The sequence below is a fragment of the Etheostoma cragini genome, chromosome 5, assembly GCF_013103735.1.
Source record: "Etheostoma cragini isolate CJK2018 chromosome 5, CSU_Ecrag_1.0, whole genome shotgun sequence".
Taxonomy (NCBI): Eukaryota; Metazoa; Chordata; class Actinopteri; order Perciformes; family Percidae; genus Etheostoma; species Etheostoma cragini.
Window position 1 is genome coordinate 17,141,385 of NC_048411.1, and position 18,926 is coordinate 17,160,310.

General features: G+C 40.8%; 2 protein-coding genes across 2 annotated transcripts; both read right to left on the minus strand.

Annotated features, from left to right (window-relative positions):
- Window positions 1-764: 764 nt before the first annotated feature.
- On the minus strand, window positions 765-8,951 carry slc20a1a (solute carrier family 20 member 1a). The gene is made up of 11 exons (XM_034872121.1): window positions 8,739-8,951; window positions 7,055-7,691; window positions 6,772-6,912; window positions 6,572-6,657; window positions 6,210-6,306; window positions 4,559-4,678; window positions 3,817-4,026; window positions 2,811-3,273; window positions 2,051-2,236; window positions 1,401-1,485; window positions 765-1,281 (listed from the first exon to the last, which is right to left on the minus strand). The coding sequence occupies exons 2-11, from the start codon at window positions 7,401-7,403 to the stop codon at window positions 1,126-1,128; spliced, it is 1,893 nt and encodes a 630-aa protein (XP_034728012.1). The 5' UTR covers window positions 7,404-7,691; window positions 8,739-8,951; the 3' UTR covers window positions 765-1,125.
- A 5,214-nt stretch (window positions 8,952-14,165) lies between these two features.
- On the minus strand, window positions 14,166-18,449 carry vgll4l (vestigial like 4 like). The gene is made up of 5 exons (XM_034872091.1): window positions 17,986-18,449; window positions 16,160-16,283; window positions 15,792-16,041; window positions 15,127-15,208; window positions 14,166-14,980 (listed from the first exon to the last, which is right to left on the minus strand). The coding sequence occupies exons 1-5, from the start codon at window positions 18,050-18,052 to the stop codon at window positions 14,679-14,681; spliced, it is 825 nt and encodes a 274-aa protein (XP_034727982.1). The 5' UTR covers window positions 18,053-18,449; the 3' UTR covers window positions 14,166-14,678.
- Window positions 18,450-18,926: the final 477 nt, after the last annotated feature.

Here is an 18,926-nt window from a genome sequence, read left to right on the forward strand (position 1 = left end):
GAATCGTTTGATTTTTTTAAAATTACAGTCCATAATCACACTGTAGTCACCCCTCTTGTCCTCTGGGGTCAAAATGAACCCATCTGGTTTTACTGTTATTTAAATAATAATTAATGAATACTTCACTTAATTCTGTATTAAACCACCAATAACATGTGTTTTATTCAAACACATTAACACCATTTTTTTTAAATTTTATTTGGATTTTAGGGCCAATAAGACAGGTCAAGTGGACTTATGTCATCAATTGCTGGCTTGTTTCTCTCTCTGCTGTCAACATGCATCGTCCGTCACTGAGAGGAATGGAAGACAAGATCGAAGTTTTGTCCTTTGTCCTTTTGTCCTGTTTTGGACCATTTGGGGTTGTTTTCAATTAATACGCATCTTCAGGAAAACACCCATAATTAAATCAATTTATATAAAATTATTTTTATCATTAAGAGCATAGTAGCAAGCAACTACAATTAATTTCAGAGCATTTGATGAATAAAAAAACATATTTTGTTGGCAAAAGATTTCATTTGGGGTCAAAATGACCCCAGGACAACACGGGGGTTAATGTATAACACTGACACAAATGAAAACAGCATGAAACCTTCATTTTCCCCAAATACCATAAATGAAGTATAACCTATGTGTTTGTTGTTTCATTTATAGAATCATGAATCCTTGTCAGGAATCGCAGTGTGTTTAAAAAAAAATGCTTTCTTTTGTTTGTGTTTTTACCATTCCTTCCACTACACAAGCACACACATTACAAAGGATTCAGTGGAAACATGTTTAATAGTAAGTAAAATACATTGAAATCCATTCAAATCAAACAACTCATTGTTTTATTACATCCAAATATGCAAACATAGACATAGAATATAACTGTTATTTGTTCTTTGTCAGACAAAAGGGAATTATTAGATTTTCAATACATATTGCTTTTATACAAATATACATAGAGATATACAAGATCACAGGATATATGAACAGTGTTATTAGATCCTACATCATTCATGGGCACATTCCTTTGAGATAACATCATTGGCTTGAAATGACATTGAGTATTATAAACATAATACAAAAAAAAAACATGTATGTCAGTTGAATTAACAGCGTGGCTGTGCACTGGGAGGCTCATAGAATGACATAAATGAATAGAGCCATGATGGCGGCACTGATCAACCCAGAGATAGGAACTGTGACAAACCAGGCAATGAAGATGTTCCTGAACAGACGCCAGTCGACGGATTTCTTGGAGCGCAGCCATCCCACGGCCACCACGGATCCCACCTGCATGTGCATATTATAAAAGTTCTGACCACTGGGTTCATGACTTAAAAGTTGAATCTCTTTTGTATTATCACGTTCACCTATTTAAGTTGAAGTTACAGAGTTTTGGGATCCATTACCTTGCAGTGGGTTGTGCTGACAGGAAGCCCGACATTTGATGCCACAACAACTGTGAATGCTGAAGCCAGCTCAATGCTGAATCCACTAAAATACAAGAAAGCTCATTAGTACACTTTGACTATGAGATACAGTATATCAGAACTTGAGTCATTACAGGTTCAAGCGCTTTACAGCAACCAGTAGGTATCCAAAGTGCTTCACATCAAGGACAAGAATAAAGCAAAATAACATACAATAAAAAGAATAAACATAAATTACAGTAACATCAGAAAAGGGTTCATAAAGACAGGAGGAAAAAAGAGGGAAAAAAGTCACACCGCTACTTAGCCATCCTAATTAAATAAGTTTTGTGTTTGGATCTAAAAATAGCAACATTTGGAATAGTGTGAATATCAGGGGGTAACCTGTTCCAAAGTCTTGGGGCAACAACTGCAATCACCCCACAGTTTGTACCTTGCCCTTGGGACCTCTAAAGCCAGTTTATTGGATGACCACAATGGCCTGTTGTGCTCTCAAAGGGTTCAAATCTCAGACAAATACTCCTGGCCCGGCCATTTAGGGCCTTCAAAACAAACATTAAAATTGTCCAATCGATTCTAAAACACACCAAGAGCCAGTGGAAGGTGGAGGATATAAATGTGAGGCATACCTGGAGGGTGTAATTGGTGTAAGGTCTTTGCCCATGGTCTCCATCACTCTTCGTCCCCATACCCAGAGTCCAGCGCAGATTCCCACTCCGCCGTATAGAAGCAACCAAATGGGCGTCGGTGCATTGGACGCCACAGAGCCGCTCTCATATAGAAGCCAGAGAGCCACCAGCGGACCGATTGCATTGCTAGTGATAAATAAATAAAAAAGGCTAATTTAACTAGATTAAATATATTAGATCTGATAATCTTTTACTGACTGTGATTATTGCATTTCAGTGCGCAGCAGCAAAACATCAGACACAAAGCACACATACAGAATACACAAGAAATAATGAATATTGAATAAAGAAAATGTTATTAAAAAAAATTAAAAAAAGGAAAAAATGTACAAACGTATATACAAGTTGGGAATAAATAATTAGTGCAGCATTGTGATGTATATGAGTCTAATCCTAACCCTAACACTCAGTAAAGTGTTAAAAGTTGTAATGCCTGTAGTAGAAAAGTGACTAAAAAATACAATGGTGTAACTAACCCTACCTAACCCCAACTAAACCTACCTAACTCTACCCAACCCAACCTTACCCTACCCAACCCTAACTATAACTGTTTCTATAACTATTAACTGTAACCTACACATAGAGATCAGGAGCTGCTGCAAAATGCTACCGTATGACAGAGCACTATCTTGCTTTGTTTACTACTCTGAATAAACAGCACATACTGAATTTTCCTCAGAGAAAATCCACCCTCGCCTACCTGACGTCGTTCCCTCCGTGAGCAAAGGAGCCGAAGCATGCTGTGAGTATCTGCAGGAACTGGAAAAGCAGGGAGACCGCTGGTTGGTCGACCTCCAGCTCATCCTCTTCTAAAGCAGGGTCAATGCCAGCTTCCTGAATCACGCTTTCTTCCTGGACTGCACTCCCGTTGGTCACTGCGGAGCTGTAGCTGCTGTAACTGTCCACCCTCTGCCTTCCCTGCAGCCCACCATCCAGGTCCTTGTATTTAGGGTCTCCTTGAATGCCGTAAATAGCCATGGTGTAGGAGGTGTAGCTGTTGTTCCTCCTCATGGGCCGCTCCTCTGTATCACTGTCCCCGATGCAGTCGCCGACCTTAGCCTTGTGAAGCTTGTGCAGCAGGTCTTTGTAAAGGCCAGAATCTTTGTGGATGGTGTGGGACCGTCCACTGTGGGGATCGGTGATCATCATGGCTCCAACCGGGCCTAGGAAACATTGTAATTCATTTTGTGAATTTAGTCAGAATTCCATGTGGTTATATAATCACCGAGATCAAATATTTTAAGATTTACAAAGTCTGATAAAACATGAATTAACACTTGCATTGTCCAAATGTCTGTTTAAAAAAAAAAAGCAACTTGTCCAAAAATAACATAGATGCATGGATTAAAATTAAACTTTCATTACTTTCATTGAATTTGGGGTGTTTTATTGAATTTTAAAGCATTTAATAATTTTTTTAATAGAAATGGTTTCAAAACAGTATCCTGATTAAATTTTGTAGATACCTGTCTGGGATCCCCTGAACGTTCTCTGATCTAAAATAATTGCCAAAAGAATTAATAAATTCAGATTTTTTACTCAAAATTAGGTATTATGTCCCATATCAAAGGTTTATTGACCATTAATTAAAAAAAAAATTGAAATGCCCCCAATTGCCCCAAAAACAACAATTTTGACCAGGAAAGACAACAAGTTCATGATGGACAAGAAGACATATCAACGGTTTCAAGCCCTTCGTGTCTCACCATTGCTGACATCCAAGTCTTTGGTTTCCATGTAATTGTTGTCCAAATCGGCCTCATCTGACCCTCCAAGTTTGAAAGCCACCTTCTGACGGTCTGCAACAGGAGTCTGGGGCTGAGGGTTACGAGGGCTGGAGGGCTGCTCTGCTGGAGCAGGCTTGCTGGAGATCTTCTCCATTAGTGGAGTTTCACAGGGAGCAGCAGCTGTTTCTCCTGAAGTACATTACAGCGTTCAACTGAGATCGAGTATGTCCCATTTTAGGCAAGACTCCTTCAAGCTTGTTTGCACAAGATAAAAAGTTGCATCCACCATATAAAAATCATTTAAAAACCATTACATTTTTCATTATTTTTCTCTGTAATCTGTACTCAACAACTTTGCCTGCAATTTTAGCCAAAGTAACTATATATTTTTTCAGGCACAATGCATGGAGCATAAAACTTGCTTTCATTTGGAACTGCTACTAACGATTATTTTCATCATCGATTTGTATGTTGATTATTTTCTCAATGAATCGATAAATTGTTTGGTCTATAAAATGACAGGAAATAGTAAATGATCAGTGTTTTCCAAAGCCCAAATGTCACAAGTCGAATTATTCAGTTTACTATCGTAGAGGAGTACAGAAACTAGAAAATATTCACATTTCAGAACCTGGCTTCAGAAAAAGAATGACTCATTATCAAAAAAGTTGACAACTAATTTCCTTCAGAGTGCATTTGTGAGTGTAAGTAATTTACTCACGTTTGATTTTCTTCTTGAGGTATGGACAGACAACGAACCAAACGACCAAGGCTGTGATGAAGGCACAGCCCAGCGCAATGCACAGTGTACCCCACCATGGCACTCTGTCAAAACCCAACACTGAGCACACGAGACAGGGACATGAGAGAGAACTCTGTCTCAGATAAGGAGAAACAGAAACTTAACAGCTTCTTTCACTCATACACAAGACATGATGCTCCTATCAAAATAATGAGAATAGAAATTGTTAGTACTTTTACATGCGTATACTGCTAGCTTACTTTTAGAGACATTGTGGCATCAAACAGGGCTCTGACCTGGGGGGGGGGGGGGGGGGGGGGGGGGGGGGGGGGGGGGGGGGGGGGGGGGGGGGGGGAATAATTTTTCCAAAGTAACCGCGCCAATTTTTGTCTCACGAGTTGTGGACAAAATGTCTCAATGGCCTGCTCCAAAGTGTCAGTATGCTCTCATAGACAACAGTATCAGCCAGAGTACACACTCCCCCAATCAGATAGTGTCCAAAAGAACATGCTTGCAGCCAACTGATAATGTACTGGGACATAAAAGGGACATACTAAGATGGTCTGAATGGGCTAAACTGGAAATTCTGAAAAATTAGTGGTGTGCAATTCCCTCCACATGGCTCTCACAGACCGTTCCCCAACTTGTCAAATACCGACTCTTTATCGCGTCACTTTAAGGCACTCACATAAACATGCCGCCGGACCGGCTATTAAAACCATAAACAGGGAAGCTCAGATTATGACACACACAGGAAGAGCGACTTCATTCTCTGCTCAGGGCACCATTACTCCACTATATCTTTGCATAGCATAACATGGATATTAATTACAGCCCCTTTAAGGCAAGTTACAGTAATTTGACAACATTAAATATTCCCTCAAAGACACAACTTACCTGTTTGCACATGTAGACAACAGCAGGTTAACAACAACTAAAAGCCACCCAGTAAAAGCAGTGGCTTTCATTATTAATATGGATGTGACGCCACAGTAGCCACAGACACTTTGGATTGACAATGATGGTTTCTAAATAATGGTTTTCTCTATTTCTGTGTCAGGAAGTTAAAAGTTGGCTGGAACCTGTGTGCATTATCACTTTGTGAGATGTGCACTCTGCTGTGTTACACTGTAATGTTGCATAGCAGGAGTTATGGTGTGTCATATCTCTTGACCCACACACACCGGCCTGCAGCCTTCAGTGAAGTGCCCATGCAGGCCAGTTGACTTCTTGATAAGTTCAATCCTGCAAGTGAAACAAAAAGGAGTGGAAATCGTCCATTTAATAGTTGTTATCGTTCTCAAATTACCATTTAACTGGTTTTACTTCATTCTTGATGTGTTTGGTTGTTCCAAGTTGAGACCTAATTAAGCGTCTGACTGTTTTTTTCATCAGTGACGTTATCGTTAAGGGAACAGTTTGTCAGACAGAAATGCCAGGAAAGATTTTTATTTTAATTCAATGTTTGCTTATTCTTTGTCACCTTCTTTGTCCTAAGAAGACTGTCATCAACTCTCATCTGTGTCTCCTTTGACATTTATTCAGAGCTCATCTCGCTCCAGGGATTTTCAACAGCTGCTATGTGAATAAAACAAGGAAGGATGAGTGTAGTGTGCACACCGCTACTCACATGGTGCTCCTGTGTACATGATGGAGAAGAGGTTGACGCCCATAGTGATGGCGTAGAAGATGGGAAGAGCTCTGAGGCCGTTGGGCACGGGGTCAGCCTGTAGAAATCAGCGTGCGAGCGCAGCAGTTGTTAGCAGTCCCAACAATGACAAGTTTCACCGCTCTAAACTTCTACGATGGCTTTTTTTAATTAACTGTTTGAAACCCAAAAAGGTCAAGTTATCCAAAAATCCATTTTGAGAGCAGGACTTTTACTTGTTATGCCGTAACTTAACTTATGCGAGAGACATTAACACTTACTCCACCACTGACAACTTGTAATTACACAAATCAGTCTGGTACACTGGTTAATGTTAGGCTTACCTTGTTCAGAATGAATTTGCGAACAAAATAGAAGAGAATTCCTGACATGACGCCGGACAGCACAGGCGACAGGAACCAGGACCCCACTTTGGATAGCAAATACATGAAAGAACATGTATTATTGTGCTTTTAGCTGCACTGCTACTACAGATTTAGCAGACAATTGTTCTAAAATGTGGGAAACAACAACAAATTTTCACCAATGCGCAGTAGCTCCATCCATTTGACCCCTTGGTGACCCCGGGCTATCATGGAGAAGCCAATTGTGGCTCCAACAATACAGTGGGTTCCAGATATGGGGAGCTTCAGAAATGATGCAACCAGCTGCCACACAGCAGAGCCTGAAGGATTAAAAACAACAAGCATGGCCTGTTCTCACAATCTGAAATGTCCAATAGATCTCTTATAACTTTATTTTCATTGTGACATTCCCGCGAGTTAAAATAAGGAATTTCAATGTCACAAAGTTAAGTAAGCGCTTACCACACATCGCACTAATGGAGCCTGCCATCAGGACGTGTTCAGAGCCGTTGTACATCTGCACGTCAATGATCCCCTTCCGGATGGTCTCGCTGACTTTGGCCCCAAGCAGCACTGAGCCCACCGTCTCAAAGATAGTGGCCAGGATGCAGGCCTGGCGCAAGGTGACCACTCCAGAGCCCACCGCCGTACCGAAAGAATTGGCCACATCGTTGGCCCCGACAGAGAAAGCCAGGATGAAGGCAATGACGAAGCCTAACACCAACAGCCACAAGTAGCCTGACATGGGGGACTGGGAGGCCAGAGCCACGGTAGTGGCAGCAGCCAGGGTTGCTAGCGTACTTGTATCCATAACTACTTGCAAATGAATTTAATTAAAACAATTACGTCTTTTAACCGAGCCAATTTATTATAGTTTGATGGTGACTTATGCGGGGATATGTGTTTTAAGAAATAAATTCCTACCACAAAATGGATTCAAGAAACCTGGAAATTCAGTTCTAAAAGTGCTAATTGGAAGAAATCAAAAAGGTATTGCTAGCTAGGTATGTAGGGTTTGTCTGTAGGTTTCATCATAAAATGACAGGGTAAAGAGACGGAAGAGACATCCATTGTGACTGCGAGCCGCTGATGATACACACTGCAAAGACACACAAATACACAAGTTAGTGGTTAATACACACTGCTTACTGGTTCAAAAACAAAGTTGAGTTACAAATTAACAAGCCCCAAACTCGCTGATGAGACCAAACAGCAGCATGATTTATACATGCTGTAGGGTGGCAGAGGGAAGTGGTTATGATAAAGTGTTTCATGTCATTACTGGATGGAGACACATTGCAGTTTGGCATCAAATTGCCAGAGCATAACATAACTGTTATCTGTCTGAGCAGGAGGATATGGAGATCTGAGTCAATGATAATATGAGTTTAATTATATAACGACATTATTTACATAACAGAAACAGGAAGAAAAGTGAATACCTTCATAAATTATGTAATGTAGCCTACAGGTTTTATAAGCATTAAGTTCCCACAGATACTGAAGAATATCCTCATATTTTAAGGGTTGTTTGTTTAAATGTGCAATAAATTATTATTACCATGCCATCATTGCCACAGAAACTCACGTGGGGCCTAGGCAGTGTGACTTTATACAAACAAGTCACTGCACTTTTCACTTTTTTGTTTAAGCCCGTGCTGTTTAATAGGATTCGCTCATTGGTCGTACTTTGAATGAAATGAAGGCTTGTTATGAACTCTATCACGGTAATTATAAGTGCGTACACTCACAGACTTAATCCACTTACAACTTTAAAATGCTGCTTATATTTGGCCTATTGAGTCATTTTGAACCAACCTGATCTCACAGAATTCCCTAAAAATGAACACGGCCCCATAACTTAAAATCTAGGACAGTGTCACGAAATCGCAAAAATTCTCCCCTCAAATTAAGGAAAAGGTCGTGGGTGGGCGCTGGAAGAACGGGACGTCTGGGTTTAGTTCTGTTTTGAACAAAGTCGCCTTTAGTGTGTCAAATGAATAACGGATCTCCTATGCTGGTGCTGCATTATGGAAATGGAGCGACAACAAAGAAAACAATATAGAAGAATGAGAGAGAGAGAGAGAGAGAGAGAGAGAGAGAGAGAGAGAGAGAGAGAGAGAGAGAGACATATAGGCCTACTTACCTGCGAGGGCGAAGTGAAAGTTTCCTGCTGTGTGTTTAGCTCCAGCGCACAGCTCCGTGTGTCCTGTTATCAGGTGAGACGCAGCCTTGGCTAGGCCTTGTGCAGAGTGAATGGATGTTATTAGAGGAGAGGTGGGGGGGGCTCGTAACGTTTTTTTGCAGACTCCTGTTGGAGGTGGCTTTATATATTGAGCTGGTTGAGCACGCCTTCCAGTCCGGTCATGAGACCATACAGCTAATGTTTAGCTTGTTTGTTGGCAGCGAGGAGTAATTACAGTTGCTGCATATGAACCTGAAATCCCCCCCAAATTCTGTTTACCCTCACCTCCATAGAGACACATTGTTTTGCCTAAATATATCTCCCTGTTACTGAAGAAACATATTTCAGGCTACGGTGTGTTTATGGTAATCAGTGTTTATTATTGTAATAGTATGTGTAATATTCCAATAATAATCCTGGATACTATGTATGAGTTTGGCTTGCACTATGTATAAGTTTGACCTGCGTAAATACAAATAAGAAAGACAATGTGCATGTGCAGTTTATAGACTGATGACCCAAATCTATCAATGAGGAGCTAAGTTGTTAAAAAGACCACAGGTGATTATTTTATCATTTAAATGACAACATGGCCTCCACTCTGGTGCCACCTACCGGCCAAACCTGATATTATTAGGTCATATTTTAACCATTGAACAACTTTGCCTTGAAGTGTGTAATGTGCATTGCAGCCCAGGGGTATAATTGGGGCTAAAGACTTGTTTTAAGGGTCTTTTTTTTCTTGGTCTATCTCTTTTTGCATGGAAGGATACCAATGTTAAAGAATTCCCACCACAGAAAAATACAAGCTTGCAATGTTCTCACACTGAAGTAAAGTTTAGGCAATGGAGAATCGCCTGTAGTGTGTCGAGCTCATTAAGCGAGTCTAAGCAGAACGTGAAGGACACTTCCCACTCAAACTACAGTATTGTTACTGATCAACCTGTTATTCACCATTCTCCGGCCACTTTATTGAGGCCCTCTACAAGACTGCCTGGCCGCCTTCAACGTCAGCAGAATTGACACTCTTCTGGACTGCTACACTGCCTCCAAATCTGCTGATGAGTTCCTCTTTATTACTTATTTATTTAGGGCCTGTTGGATGATGTAGTTGTAGCTTTGTGACATCTGACAAGTCAGCCCATGCACACAAATGCTACCGGTGTGGAATATTTTAACCTCTCCTAAGCATGTGACCAGTGCAAATTGAAGTGAGTCATAGCTGCTGCTGAAAGGAAATTTAAAGGTGGCGGAAGCACTCAGCGCACTTTTAACCTGCACCATCCTGTCAGCTATTTATACGTGCTTCAGATCATGTAAAAGGAGACGCTTAGCTCATCCTGTCTAAACAGGTCAATTCATGTTAGACTGATGTTGGCAAAATCTGTTATTATTTATTATGTTACAAATTATTGTAGCCTTTTTTTCAAGATGCAGATTGGACTAGAGACATTTGGATTATTAATTGATGTTGAATTTATTGTTTGTTTTTCAATTTACACATCATAACCCCAAACCCACCACTGCCAGCTCTGAGATACCAAGAATACACGGATACAATAGATAACCAAACAAAATAGACACACACACACAGAAAATGCATTGTACTCTTTATGGAGATGTACACATGCATGCAAACTATGTATGTGTGGAACATGCTGTGCATACACATGTACATGTAACCATACCGGTATGACACAACACATCACATTGCAATGCGTTGACTGACCTATACACACACATATCCATACAGTTGAAAGACAAAAACTATAGCTTTAATCTTAAGTTTCTTTGGTTGCTTTTATTAAGTGATAATGATGTTTATGTATTACACATGGGGCTCCATTTGATCGTTAAATTAAGCCAGATGGCAGATATTAAAAACAAATCCTTATTTATTATAATGCCCTATTTGTTGTATTGGATCACATATACAACATTTGAGTAGTATAACACTTTTATACAACTATACTTCCTCTACTTTTGCCTGCTTTGTGTCTTCATACTGTGGTGGAAGTTTCTCGTACGGCGAGGGAGGAATTTGGTTGAAGATGAGACCTTGTTGAAACAAAATAAAGACAGGCATCAAACTGAATTAAAGGTTTAAGGTATTCGGTGCAAAAGGTAATTGTTTTCTGCAGAGAACAATCAAAATGACACGAACAGCCCTCACAATGCACCAAGTTACAGAGTGACAACAGTTCTGGTGAATACTATCAGTAACTGACTACTGTTGCTATTGTTAGCAATGCAATGCAAATATTTTATACTTTTCCAATTAATTTCTACATTTAGGCGTTTGTTTTTTTCCCCCACTAAGCACCCTTATACTGAAAGACGCGTTTTGGTGTGATGTTGTGCCACTAATAGGTTCATATTTGTGAGCAATGTAATGTAAGGGCCTATTCAAATATTCTAGATAAGGTTACATTCAATTGGCATTAACAGCAGTTCCACACATACACTAGAAATAAGCATACCGCTGTTTGAAAAGTTCTTCTTTCATATCATTTTCCCATGCAACTGCTGGATGAATAAAGCTGCCTGCTTGGGAATGTGAACACCCAGCGGTCTGCAACTGCACAATCATCATTTGAACAATTATCCCTGATTGCCATTTATGATTGTTTAAATTTGAAGAGGCTGAACAAGAACTTTTGAAATGAATCATGCACTCTTCCACAACAGAAACACAGTCATTCCACGCAATTATGTTCTCATGAGATTAGAACTGTCATTTTTTATTATGTACAAAATGCTTCACGCTGTGTTGACAGTGATCTAACTTTCAACAGAACAGACAAAGTACAAGAGCTTTCCCAGAGAGCTTGGCCAATCTTTGCGCATCCTTAATTACTACTGCCACAGTCAAAATAAAGTTAAATGTTGTTTTCTCTCATGTTTGGTATTCACAATTGTAATTATCTTTTATTGTCGCCTCAAACAACAATGTGCATTTGTTTTGCAGCAGCTTGAGATTTTTTTCTCTTAACATTCTCATGGCCAGTTGTTTTGAACTCCCACTTTTAACTCGAGCTGTACAAACCAACAGTGCCAAAAAGTTGAACACATTTCATTGATCTTATACAGCAACCTTGCATATAACTTGGGTATGGTGCAACGAAAGTCTCGCTTTGAGGAAGGTCTGGCTAGTCCATGCAGCATTCCGGGATGGGAAAAAAACATGCTCTGGTTTATTGGCATTTCTTTAAACCAATCACAATCATCTTGGGCAGTGCTAGGCACCGGGAAACGGCACGGCGCTGCTACAAAAGAGCCTCGGGAAGGAACTTGTTTTAGTGGAACGTGTATGTTTAAAGTTGTTTTAGTCGTGCAACAGAAAACTCAGATTGGACAGATAGCCTAGCTAGCTGTCTGGAATTACCGTGCAGAGATCTGAAGAAAAGGTTAACCATAGTCCTCAGAAATCAATCAAAGTTTAAAATGCCAACACTTAGGAAGCCCAAGGCCTAAATGAGTGAAATCCGGCGGATTTTCCATCGGCAATGTGGCAATCACGGAAGTGGAACGTCAAGTATATAAACCAGTGCACTTATAAACAGATAAAGGTATTTAAATTACATTCTGAAATTAAAGTCACACTCCTCGCTGATATTCCATTAAGTTTCATTTATAGTATTTGTGAAGTCCTACACTATTAATTCATAACAAGAGTTATCTCAAGACACTAGGTCAAGAACACACTCTATAATTTACAAGGACCTAATCATTTTAGCAATTCCCCTTTTTAGGAAGAAACCTCGGACAGAAACAGGCTTTTGGTAGGTGGTGTCTGACGGGGCCGGTTGAGGGTGTGATGAATAGTGGCAATAATAGTCAGAATAAAAAAAATGGAACAGTGACTAGAAACACTAGTTTGTAGTAGTCCATGGCATAGCAGGGCACTGCGCGGCGTTACGTGGAAAAGCAGGACGTAGTAGGACGTAGCAGGGCACCGCAGGACGTGTGGCGGTACCCGGGCGACAGCTGTAACCCTGATTTTGGAGCCTCTCTAATCCAAGGAAACATGCTGGGCAAAAAAGAACATAAGGATTCTGGGAAATAACTCCCCAGAGCTAGGTTAGTAACAAGCATTGATCTCATAACAAACAGCAAACACATAAACTTGACATTTTGAAGATTTTAAAGTAATATCGTGTCATGGATTTGCCTAGTATCCCAATAGCCATTCAGTATTCTCTCTCCTTAGTTTTATGAAGGTTTTTCTCACTTAGCAGCAGGAAGAGCTGCAGAGAAATGCATTGTTGTGTGTAGTTGTCTGTGCTGTTCTAAATGCAACATGAGACCATTTCTCATGGACAATCTGGGCTGTTTAAGGCCATCTAGAGGTAATCTAGAGTTCACTTAGGTAAACTGACCTCTAGATGGCATCAATGCCCCTGGATAATCTATGCACTCCATGTGGAAATACCAGTTTCAACTCTTAATGAGCGTAAGTAATAACCAGCAGTTTGTGTGCCTATATGAATGGACTTGCTGCAAGATCTATTTGGTGTAAACTTTGTCTTACTTTAAGATGGATTTTACAATGTTTTGTGCGGATGGCTTAACTCAAATCACCCAGTGACATTAGCTGTACACGTTTCATGGTTTACCTTAACTATTGTAAAGTAAAGAAAACAAACCATGTTCAATTCCCCTCATTCTCCCTCCTGCTTTAAATCTTTCTTCCCAAAGTGTTCAGCTTGTCAGAACATGTAGGTTGTTTTCCACTTCTTTAAAAATCGACCAACTTTGTAATTTCAAAGACAGAAGCTGTGGAAATTCTTTCTTTTTTAATGTGGCTCATTAATTCAAAGTTAGACAAGATAGGACATGTAAATAAGTAACTGAAGAGCTCGGCTGGTTCTCATGCTCAGGCCTATATTAGCCCAACCCTTCCTTCCCCTCTTCCCTCCCTCCTAACCCTTGCCAAACAGGATCTGTAGGATCTTACAGAGTCATTTTCTCAGGAGACAGGAATGTCAGAACACAAGGCCTGCTGCAACATGCACCCTACATTCCCTCAAATTTACAGGAAAAAGTCCTGAACGTGTTGCTCACACATCCAGTTAATTCCCACTCAGTGTGTGGCAACAGCTCTTAGAGTAAATGACTTGTATGCACCGGACGTGTTGTAGACGCACACTGACTCACTACTGAAATGATGTTGTCTGGTACACCACCCTGTCCAGGTGGCTCACAACCTTCAACTTCAAAAGGTGTTTTACGATGTCATTTTGTGACATCCTTAGCTTCTCTGTCTGAAGGAATTCTATCATAACAAAAGGTTAAATGTAATTCATGGTTTGTTGTTTTTTTTTTACAGATTTGTCAGATGACACTTTACAAAAGTATGCTTTAACAAATGACAAACACACAAAGCTATTAAGGAATCTTTAAGATTGTTTATTTTTTCTCTTTAAAAAAATCTCTCTTGTGTACAGCTGATAAGCATATTATTATACAGCAGACAGGCTAGTCATTTTAGACTATAAGGGACCCAGGTGTTATCCGAACATAAATATAATACAATGAAAATGTGGCATTCAGACTGCAATCGAAGGAACAACACAACATCATAGAAATGTTAAGGATTATTTGGCTGATTTTTGAATCATCTCACAACACCGCCTACGGTACCTCAGGTATTCAGACGCTATCAACAAGCAGAGGATAGAAATGTAACAAAGCACGGACATCCCAAGTATTGCTACATTCATCTGCATCAGCATGCCTTAAATTCGGACCCACAGAGGTTCAAAGTGACAGCGCTCCTGCATCGGTTAGCTCGCCCTCTTAACACAATAGCGCTGGCATTTCCATTGCCCCGACAATCAGAGCTGCGCACGGTGAAATGTTACAAGTCACAGTTTCTTCTCACATCAAACATTTCTGCTTTTAATTGACGGACCAGCGGCTGGAAGTAGGCGATGAGCTGCTAGTGGAATCTTTGTGAGACAGATTAAGGCTGTGGCTGTAGGTGGGGGAGTAAGTGACGCTCGGACTGCTGGGAGGTGTTGAAGAACAGGAGGAAGACTTGGATTGAATCTGCAGCCACTTGTCGCCCAAAGCCTTGGCGAAGTGGTCATCCACAGACACGCTGATGGAGAGCTGCTGGGAGCGAGCTTTTTGGTAGTTCACTCCGAGGCTCCTCTGGAAATGCTCCTCAACCACGTGGTCATAGCTGTGTTTGGAAATCACTGGAAGAGGGATGGATAACAAAAGTCAAATACACACCTCGGTGAGTCAGAAAAAGTGAGTGGATTTCTACATTGTGATGGGCGTGTTGATGATTAGGGAGTGACCTTCTGGTAGATGAGCTCATTCGCGTGAGTGTGAGACTGACCTGATGCAGGGCTCCTTTGGAACTCGGATCTGCAGGACGGGTTTCTTGACGAGGAGACGCAAGTGATCACAGAGGGACGCATCTGTGGGAAACAAGATGGGTCATTAGGACACAGAAAATGAACGTTATTTCTGCATTTATAACAAAGCAACACCTGCTCTGTGTTTCTTCTTTGTCCAAAAGCATTATTACTGTTACCTAAACCTGGATATCTTCATCAAATAACAACAAAATAGTGTATGGAGTTCAATTTGAAAACTAAATAATTTAAAAGAAACTGATTAAATAGGGGTTTGCCCGTGCAAGTCTGATCACTACCCGTTGAGGTGGCATATGCGGGTCAAAGAGAGAGCTGTCTGTCTGGTCTTGTTGATGGAATTCCTCCCTCCATTGCTCACATTTTCTTCTTGAATCCGGCTGGATTACATAGCTCGGACAAGTTTAGGCCTGTTTACACTCTTAGAAGAAGAATGGCAATGCAGTTGGATTCACTGACTACAGATGGGATGCAAGATGTTCTACTGCTGTGAGTAGCCTGGAGCTACACTGAGACTACAAAGGGAAACACAGTACTGACACTTTTCATAAGGTACTACATGATCTTTGAGAAAAAGCACATCAAACAGGTGTTGCACACAAGCAGCACTTGTTTTGTGGTGAATTACCTGGACTTGAGAGGGAGCGGAGCTTTTAGTCTTTCCCTCTGTACTTTCAGGGTCTTTTCTTGGTTTTTTGATGAGGGCAAGTGGTTCATCCATGACCGGTGCGTAGTACACGTGGGCAGGCATGGGGCTGGTGGGGCTGGGTGTTGGACTCCAGGTAGATGTTGGGCTCTGTGGCCTGTTGAACATCCTTGGTGCTTGTGCTGCTCTCTGGGCAGCTTTGGTGCTGCTTCTGCTCAGTACCCGCTCTCGCCTGAAACATTTATTCATTAGTAAATGTCACATCTCTTTAACACAATGTGCATTTCAGGATAACAAAAATGTTGATATTAAATTACTATTGTAAACACAAATAAAGCAGTTGGACCAACCTTTCCTCCAATGTCAGACCCCGCTCGTGGCTAAGCTTGCGTTTGAGCGGATGCACTGTTGGGACTCGAGCCCGCTCATTTGCAATGTGTCTGTGTCGGTCTTCGCTCCTAAGGTGGGGCTGACCTGAAAACCAAAATGATATTCTGAATTAGAATATGAGTCTTTAAAATGTGTTCTGGCTTATGTGCCAGAAAAAATCTAAGGACCATTTACTGTCACTGATGATTTTAATACAGTCTTAATGCTGCATGGCACTCAGCAATGAGTAACTGCTTGTTTTGATCCATGACGTGGACCTGCATGACTACTATTCGTGGGAAAACATTGTTTTTGTCACCGTTAATTGTAAACTCAGTTAAGTTGTAGAACTCGATCTACCTGATCTGCAAGGGTTACAACAGACATAGCTGATTCAGTGCTAACGGTTAATGTTGGTTTTCTGCATAATGTTGGCATTGAGCCCTATCACAGCCAAACGGGCACAATCAACAGGCTTTGTTAAGATGGGGTGCCACACATCTACCAGCTTTTTAGTCTTTGCGGACCCTGATTCGGACGGCACTCAGTGGTGAAAGGGCCATCAAAATGACAACACGTGCAGACACACCAGATTTTTGGCAAATACACAGGTTGAAACACATCAAAATGCCATTAGTGTGTTGACAAAAACAAATGCACTGTTTATTGAAGTTGCAACTTACACCCACAAAATTGTTTTACGTTCTTTTTGTCTAATAAATGCAGGTAGTCATCACTTATTAAACTTAATCCAAGCAGCAGGAGTGACAGTTTTAAATCCATTTGCTCTCCTGACTTGTGTCTCACATCAGCAAGCTCAAATGTGCAAAACTGTAACGCATACAGTCAAAACACCAAGTATTGTTTGGAAATGTGATGGCAGCACAATTATCCTGGGGCCTTTTGCTTGACTTTATGCTCAGTTGACACTTGAAAACTCGCACGGATGTGGCAGACAGAAGACCATCAAGCTCCTTCAACTGTATACAAATCAAATGTTCAGTGTGTTTAAAGAACCCGCAACAACATCTATTGAAATCAAACAATGAGGTGATTATGTGTTTTGAATTGAAAGACAATTTGAAAGTGGTCCTCTGTATTCACACCCCAAGTACTCACTCCAATCCACATTTCCTACTGGCTGAGCACTCCAACACCTTTGAGCTACTCCTTCACACACAGTGGCATTGTGGAGGGGAGGGGGGCAGGTATAGCCACACCTATGCTGATTTTCTAATGCCTCAGGCATGGATATTTCTTCCTTGTTAGCAGAGAGAATATGCGTCCTGACCTTCTGTTTGGCTGTGTTTACTCAGATTTTATGGATACCCATGGATATCAGTTGCAAGTGTTAACACAATTTACAAAATCTTAGTTCAGCCATGAGGACCTTCAAAGACAATAAGTATAAATAAGGATTTGTTTATTCTTTAATACATTCTTTAGATTTCCTATATGAAGCACCCCACTTATCTTTTCTTCATAAACAAACAATTTATTTCATATAAGACAAAGCGTATTTCACAAAGTATATTTTAAAAGTTGAATGACGCTGTTAGTGTACATCTTCCATGTGACTGTCATCACATAGGATTCTTTATACTCGATTCTCTATAGAATGCATATAACAAAGGCAACTTTTGCTGTAATGAACCAATATATCATGTGTGTAAGGTTGTAACATGACATGAAATCTAAAGATATAAGAACCATTATGTTACACACTAAATGGTATAACATAACCACAGGTAATACAAGTATTCCCTCTCATAAAGAAACCTAAGGAAATAAAAGAAATCAAGCTTACCTTCTAAAATGTAGACTTTGAAGCCACTGCTCATCCGGGTAATGTACTGGAAATTAGCCACAGCCATGGCTCCTTGTCTTTGTCTGAGTGAAGCCTGTACAGATGAAAACCTTGGCTGCTGGAGCGTACAGAGCACAATGAGCCTCAGTTATAGATTGTCTTTGGAAAGGTAATGAGATGCTGGGTCTGAGCTTGGCCAGGTAAAGTATCAGGTGAGTGCAGATAGGTGCAGTGGCTTACCTGTGACTCATTCTTTGCGTTCAGATTGGCTGCTCTCTGGGCCAATCAAAGGCCCTCATTACTTCGGCGTTGTTATTGTCCTGCTGGCGGAATGAGCTCACAGGTAGGACAGCCAGTTGCAAAGGTAGAAAGTGGAGTTGCTAAATGTCACAGTATCACATAATCCACACTGATTAGAAAAGATTTTGCATTATTCAACACTTTCTTTAGTTCAATAATACAAATCTTTGGTTAAAAATAACTTTATTCACACAATTTTATCCCCCCCCCGAGCTATGAAGAAAGTGAAGTGTGCCTTTTGTTTCCTTCCATGGAATCACCACCTGTCCCCACTCCCCTCTCCCCCTCCCCCCTAATCTGCAATCTCACCAAACAGCATTTTTTCGAGCTCTCCCACCGGAGCTCCAGTCATTCCACTGACCTGCCCATACACGCATGCAGCTGTACTGTGAGCCTGCCTTACCAGTAATCCAAAGGCTTTTGTTGATGGCTAGACAAAGACTCCTAAGTCCTGAAAATGCTGCTGCCATGAGAACAATCTTGCCTGAGCACTCTGAGGAGTTGGCCACACAAAGAAAGTCTTCGGAGGCTAGTTACTTACTACTGTGACACTGGTACAACTGGAAAAATACAATTAAGAGTGTAGTGTAATTAATATGTTGATATATGCAAAACACATCAATTATTTGAATATACCTGAT